This window comes from Penaeus monodon, chromosome 26, assembly GCF_015228065.2.
Source record: "Penaeus monodon isolate SGIC_2016 chromosome 26, NSTDA_Pmon_1, whole genome shotgun sequence".
Lineage (NCBI taxonomy): Eukaryota > Metazoa > Arthropoda > Malacostraca > Decapoda > Penaeidae > Penaeus > Penaeus monodon.
Genome location: NC_051411.1, coordinates 38,788,095 through 38,795,594, shown reverse-complemented (window position 1 = coordinate 38,795,594; position 7,500 = coordinate 38,788,095). Strand labels below are relative to the sequence as shown.

Genomic DNA, 7,500 nt, shown 5'->3' with positions numbered 1-7,500 from the left:
GGAATTAATGCACTGGTGAGATAATGTTTAAATAAATGAAAGTTAATAACCTTTCCACTCAACTTTCCAAAGCAGACACATACAAACCATATCCACATCTATTTCAAAACAGGAAAAAGAAATGGCAAGTCATATGACAAAAATCAGATGATAATAGAATCCTTAACAGTTTTCAAAGCTTTAGACGCATGTGTTATTCAGTAAGAATAAAGTGCATTACAGCAAGTTTTAGAGTAAATCTCGCCCATGAAATTCCAGGCACCACAGAATTCAGGTACAGAAAAATATTTGTATAAAAAGTTTTATTGAACTTCCACTTCTAAACTTACATATTAAAAAAAATTTACAAATAACATAATATACTATCAAAAAGTTAAACAGTGACAAAGCATTTCCAGTCTATGGTGTAATCAACTATCATTATATATAATACTACTACATGTTACAGGAATTCTAAGATTAAGAAAAGAAAAAGAAAAAGGAAAAAAAGACAAGTAGAAAAAATTAATAATAAATAATGAAGGACATTAGCATAACCTGAGGAAGTTTTTTTTAATTACTTAGCAAAATATCCAAAATGAAAATAAATTACTTAAATCTATAGCCCTAACCTATAACTGTTTGAACCTTAATGTTTTTATCCTTATACTCTTCATAAAAAAAATGTTGGAAAGGAGACAGGAGATACTCTTGCAATATCTACTCCTCTGAAAATGATGATAAAAGATGAAAAGCAAATATATCCATCTGTCTGTACAAGTATACATACATGGGTGTGAATGTGCCCTTTTTGTGTTTGCACATGCATGTCTTCCCCTAAGTGAGTATGTATATCTGGATTTCTGTGTGAGTATTTGTACATTTATGCACTTATTCATGCATACATAAATATATAAAACACTAACTTACAAGGTAAGGAATAAACCATCAGCTCTGTTAAAGACTCCCTGATGAATAAAAATTTAAAAATTATCCACAACAATAAGAACGCACTTCTCTCCATCCTTGCATACATGCAATTCTCACTTGGCAGTATTGTATTAAGTTATTATCAACACTAGTTGTTATTAAAACTATTATATGCTACCTCGCAGCATCTCTCATATTTTTAATTTCCAAAACTAATTCCTGAAAATAAGTTAAGAACATCCTATACTTTAATATCAGTGGAGGGTTTGACAGCCTCTTCTTTGTTTTTTCAATGAATCAGTGTAAATGGCCTAGAATCACCATGATTATATCTACAGAGAATTTAATTTCCTATGCTTTACAGTATGAAGGAGTACTTGACTGTCTCTTTTCTGTTTTTTTCAATGCATCAATGTAGATAGCCTTTAAACTCTTGAGATGAGGCAAGCTGTGTTCCAATCTGAAGGGGTTCCGTTCTTTCTCTATCAAGACCTGCTCTGTTTCGTAGAGAACCTTGATCACCTGCTTGAGTTCTGAAGATGTCAACATAGATGAGGCTGATGTAATTTCTTGGTCATCTTCTTGCGAAGCCTTAACCTGCTCTTCCACTTCTTCAGCTGTCAGTTCTTCCATGTGGGATTCCAAGTGCTCCATGATGTCCTCCTCAGTGATGTCGGCAAAGCCCCGCCCAGGAATCTTGTTAGCAAGTTCTATGATCTCCTGGATTTCTCTTGAGATATTTGGAAAGCCAACAAAATCATGGATGCTGTGGGGACACACATTTCCCCAGATTTCATTGAAAACTGGAATCTCAACAGACATCCAGCTGTCCCTAATGTTAAAGAGGGCCTCCTTCATGCTGTAGCTTGACCAGAAACTCTCAACTAGTTCTTCATCCCTACCCTCTGTGAAAAACATTAACTTCTGCAAAAGGGACTTGGTATAAATCCTTTTAAACTGTGCTATAACACCCTGGTCCACAGGCTGTAAGAGAGAGGTAATATTGTTTGGCAGGAACATGACTTTGATATTTGGATGAAACTCATTAACAAGTTCAGGCTGGTTGAGAACACTGTCCACTAATATTAAGGCCTTTTCTTCTAGGTTCTTCACTTTACAATAGGCTGAGACTTCTGGAATGGCACAGTTAACAAACCAGTCTTCAAACAACATGGTAGTCATACAGGCTTTTCTGTCAAATCTCCAGTGTACAGGCAACATCTGGAATGATGTCACATTGAGATCTCTTGGTTTGACAGTGTGATATACAAGCAATGGCTTCAGTCTTAAGTTTCCTGACATATTTGTACACAGGAGAAGGGTAAATCTGTCATTCCTGGCCTTGTAACCTGGAGAAGACATCTCAACCTTGGAGATGAAGGTGTTGGAGGGCAGACGTTTCCAAAAGAGGCCAGTCTTGCTTGCATAGAACACCTGATCTGGAGTATATCCTCCCTCCTGCACAACCTGCTGCAGCTGCATAAGGAAGGATTCCCCTCTGGTGTTGCCCGGGAACATGATCTGAGACTGGTAGGCCCCTTCACATGTCATTATCACTGGACCCAGTGTGTTATCTTGGCTGATGTCATACATCACGTCATGCTGGAAATAAATCATGGGCAAAGTATTAACCACCATCATATTTCTAATTCAAAGCTGCAAACTGGAAAACAAAGTAAACAAATAAATAAATAAGTCTCATAAGCTTTCATACAAAGACTAGAAAAGTGACAAGAATATTGAAATTATAAAAACAAAACTAACACAAATTTTAAAATCATGACAAGAGACACACAAATAAAAATCAATGGTCAATTTTCAGTAGTGCAGGTTACTAAAATAAACAGTACATGGAATTGATACAATGACAAAAATCACTAACATTTTTCATGTATGACATTTCCATTGAGGAAGTGCTAATAAAGATATTATTTTGTCATTTAACACCCATTAGCAATGACATCAATTGATCACCATGGCCTCCACACTTTTGGTATTCAGGCAAGTCAACAAATAACTATCACATATATTCTAGAGCTTAGACCTGATCTTTATTTAACATACATTGTGGTGGAGGTTTACAAAAGCTATATCATTTGTAGTGATAAAATTTAATGATCTGCATCTGGCCCTGCAGTAGAAGATACAAATGATCAAGGCATTCTGGTGCTCACTGCACGAGCAAGATGAAGCAGCACTTTCAACTAGCCGCTTGCAAATTAACACGATATGACAAGTTCATATATAACCTATCAAATGTCTTTACTTGCCATTTGCATCACGCATGTCAAAGACTTGTCTGTCCTATTAATTCCATATTTTGTTTACAAAATAATTTGCACTACTGAAACCAAATCTAGATTCTCATCCACAGAGAATGCAACTTCTGTTACCCTTCTACTCTTGTGGAATTCTGCTTTACATTTAATATCATAGGAATAAATAATTAGGCAACTTTCAAAGCTGATTGTACAATTCTAATGGGAAAAAAAAAAAAAAAAAAATCTCTCTATATACGATAAAAACGTTGACGGAGGACTAGATGAGTGTGTACCCTCTCTATTCATCACAAACTTACAGAAGAATTAGCAAAAAGGAAAGCTATTCCAGAGATCTATACTATACACTTGATAAGGGTTGAGCAAGCACTGAAATGCGATTTCTTTTTTACATACATAACTGGTTCCACTCATATTTTTCTCGCTTTCATCTTCGGAGATGTAGATTTCCAAGGGTTCTGAAAATATCATGGTATATTTCAGTTCGTGTCACATGAAAAAATATACCAATAAAATAAGGTAACATATAAATAGAGAGAGAGAGAGAGAGAGAGAGAGAGAGAGAGAGAGAGAGAGAGAAGAGAGAAGAGAGAGAGACAGAAAGAGAGAAAGAGAGAGAGACAGAAAAGAAAGAGAGAGAGAGAGAGAGAGAGAGAGAGAAAGACGAGAAGAGAGAGAAGAAGAGGAAAGAGAGAGAGAGAGATGAGGATGAGAGAGAGCAGGAGAAGAGAGAGAGCAGAGAGAAGAGAGAGAGAGAGAGAGAAGAGAAGAGAGAAAAAGGAAGAGAGAAGAGAGAAAAAAGAAAAGAGAGAAGAGAGGAAAAGCGGGAAGAGAGATGAGAGAAAAGAGATGAGAGAGAGAGAGAAAAAAGGAAGAAAGAAAGAAGAAAGAGGAAGAGAGAAAGAAGAAAAGAGAGAGAAGATGAAGAGTGAGAGAGAGAGAGAATGAGAGAGGAGAGAGAGAGAAAGAAGAGAGAGAGAGAGAGAGAAAGAAGAGAGAAGAGAGAGAGAGAAGAGAGAGAGAGAGACGAAGAGAGAGAGGAGAGAGAAGAGAGAGAGAGAGAGAGAGTGAGAGAAGAGAGAAGAGAGAGAGAGAAGGAGAGAGAGAGAGAAGAGAGAGAGAGAGAGAGAGAGAAGAGAGAGAGAGGGGAGAGAGAGAGAGAGAGAGAGAGAGAGAGAAGAGAGAGAGAGAGAGAGAGGAAAGAAAGAAGAGAAGAAGAAGAAGAGAAAGAAAGAAGAAAGAAGAGAGAGAGAGAAGAAAGAAAGAGAGAGAAGAGGAGAGAAGGAAAGAGAGATCAGAGAGAGAAGAGAGAGAGAGAAAAGAGAGAGATAGAGAGAGAGAAGAGGAGAGAGAGAGAGAGAGAGAGAGAGAGAGAGGAGAGAGAGAGGAAGAGAGAGAAGAGAGAGAGAGAACAGGAGGAAGAGAGAGAGAGAGGAGAAAGAGAGGAGAGAGAGACGAGAGAGAGAGAAGAGACGAGAGAAAGAGAGAGAGAGAGAAGAGAAGAAGAGAGAAAGAGATGAGAGAGAAGAGAGAAAGAGAGAAGAGAGAGAGAGAGAGAGAGGAAGGAGAGAGAAGAGAGAGAAAGAGAGAAAGAAGAGAGAGAAGAGAAGAGAGAAGAGATGAGAAGAGGAGAGAAGAGAGAAGAGAGAAAGAGAAGAGGAGAGAGATGAGAGAAAGAGAAAGAGAAGAGAAGAAGAGAGAGAGAGAGAGAGAGAGAGAGGGAGTTGAGAGAGAGAAAGAGGGAGGAGGAGAGAGAAAAGAGAGAGAGGAGGAGAGAGAGAAAGAGAGAGAGGAGGAGAGAGAGAGAAAGAGAGAGAGAGAAAGAAGAGAGGAAGAGAGAAGAGAGAAAGGAGAGAGAGAAGAGAGATAGAGAGAAGAGAGAGAAGAGAGGACGAGAGAGAGAGAGAGAGAGAGAGAGAGAGAGATAGAGAGAGAGAGGAAGAGAAGAGAGAGGATGAAAGAGAAGAGAGAGAGAGAGAGAGAGAGAGAGAGAGAGAGAGAGAGAGAGAGAGAGAGAGAGAGAGAAACAGCAAACATACAAGATGAACCCCACCCCACCCTAACAAAACTTTTCCCAAAAAAGCCTTATTTGTTAAGCTTAATGAATATTTAAAAAAATGTTAAACATAAAAATGAAAAAAAAAAAAAAAAAAAAAAAAAAATACAAAATCCATTTCTTAAGAAGAAGAAGAGAAATGTTACCCCATAAAAATTCTAGGGGGGGAGTATATTGGAGAAATTCTTCAAGGCAAATTCTTATCAATAATGCAAATAACCCAGGGAGTTAACACATGCTGATATGGTGGTGTTCTTAAATTAGAGGATTAGCAGTTACTGGTTCAAGAGTATATACTTTTGAGAAATTACTTACCATGCTTTATTTCCAAGAAGTCGTCTCCATCATTTTCCAGATCGCTACAAGCATAACTCTCCTGAAACATATAACATATCACCAAATTAACCACCAAACACAGAACTTACAAATTACGATAACAGAACTAAAGAAACTAAAATGGTATTCTTCCATTCACACATTTAACTGGAATATCATAACAAAACCCATTTGAAATGCAAACCTAAGCAATCTCACCAAATACATTTCCCTAAAAAGTGAAACGAAAACATAAGTAGTTCAATTCCCTTCACTTCGAAGGTCATTGCTCTCTACTGTCTATGTGCCAACCATCGTTTTCAATTCTTGTGTCCGAAATACCAAAAGTAAGCGGAGAGCACGTATTTTGAGTGCAAGAGTCAAAGCTGGTGGATTTCACTGGCAATTGGAAGCAGAGGAGACACTACATAAACAAAAATTAAGAATTTGCTTGCACTGTAATTCATCCCTTGGGTTACCTGGCCTAATGCAAACTAAAGCAATTACTTAGCAAGACACACTGCAATACTAACACATTTTTTCCCCACACACGGGAACTTCAAATTTTCAAATCATGAACATTCAGAGCACTTATTTCTCTCACCTTATGCAAAGAACTTGATGTTCTGTCAAACTTTTTGTCCTCGTCTGATGGCAACTTTATCACTCCACCTGGAAGTTAAAGCAAAATGCAAGCTAAGTTTTTTAGAACAAATATATGAGTAGATGAATCTCTGAGAAAATACTACACAATTAGAATGAAGTGTGTCTGTGTGTGTGTAAGGTAATACTTATGCATACATGTTAATGCATTGTATACTGCTCTGCTCATTAAGAAATATCTATTAACTAACTATTAATAACCATATTGAATTTTTAAAAATTCTTCATCCAAAATTCAAGGAAAGGGAAATAGGTGGTATCAAACAGGCCTTGTAAATGACTTGTTAACAACCAATATGCAAATAACAGTAGTCAAACAAAACCACAGTAGACAATGCACTTGTATGAATATCTCTATCTACCTATCTCAATCTATAAGCATTCTTGGTAACATTGGGTATTAACCCTTTCCCGATGGGTAGTATTCATAGAGGCCGGGGCCTCGCTGCCGGGGGCTTATATCGTCGCCCTAGCATGCGCGACCACTCATGCCAAATACCAGCATCCCATGCCGTTTCTTCGTAATACTACGAGCATATGTTGTATTTTCACTTTTCATTATTTTCTAAAGTCTCTACTTGCCATATTTCCTGATAAATCGAGAGTGAAGGATATTTTTGTTGTTATATAGAGTCCATAGTTGATCATTATTCGGTCTATAGTCTGAATAAAATAAGCAGTGTGTGGCATCATGGAGTTGAAATCATTGGTTTGTTATATTTTGTTTTTGTTTTTGTTTTTGCATAGTAAAAATGAGAAAGTGTTAAAAATGACTTAATTGCACTTTCAGTGGCAGAAAAATAATATTTTGCCATGATTGTAACAAAAAAAAAAAAAAACTCATGGCATGTACGAACATGCCCCAGGCAGATAGTCGTGCCATGCCATGGCATGTGCGTATATGCCACCCGTCAGCAAAGGGTTAAAAAAACCTCTCATCTCTTCTCTCTCTCTCTCTCTCTCAGTCACTCAGTCATGCATGCACATAAGCACTCATGCATGCACATGTGTGTAAAAGTGAGATATCCTGTTTTTTCAAACACTGGAAATTTTAAAACTTCTTACTTAAAACTTCATACCTTCTAGTTATTTACTAGACAATGAGGGCAAGCCCTCCTGTACATCACCCCCCCTTAATTAGCACTATGTGCCTACTTAGAGAACACATGTCATTATGAACTCTCGCTGCATGAGGGTGTTGTGGACTTAGTCTCTGAGCGGTGATGTGCAACAGAAATTTTCATCATTTTGCGGTAAGTACGAGGCCACTGCAGCTGT

The 7,500-nt window shown here is 37.5% G+C and overlaps 1 protein-coding gene across 1 annotated transcript in view; it reads right to left on the bottom strand.

Moving 5' to 3' along the window:
* Window positions 1-292: 292 nt before the first annotated feature.
* LOC119590147 overlaps window positions 293-7,500 on the bottom strand; it is a gene marked incomplete at its 5' end in the record, with an annotated part of 8,168 nt that continues 960 nt past the window's right edge. The window contains 4 exon segments of the mRNA XM_037938933.1: window positions 293-2,511; window positions 3,585-3,646; window positions 5,560-5,620; window positions 6,164-6,231. Of these exon segments, the coding sequence (XP_037794861.1) occupies window positions 1,261-2,511; window positions 3,585-3,646; window positions 5,560-5,620; window positions 6,164-6,231 (1,442 nt within the window).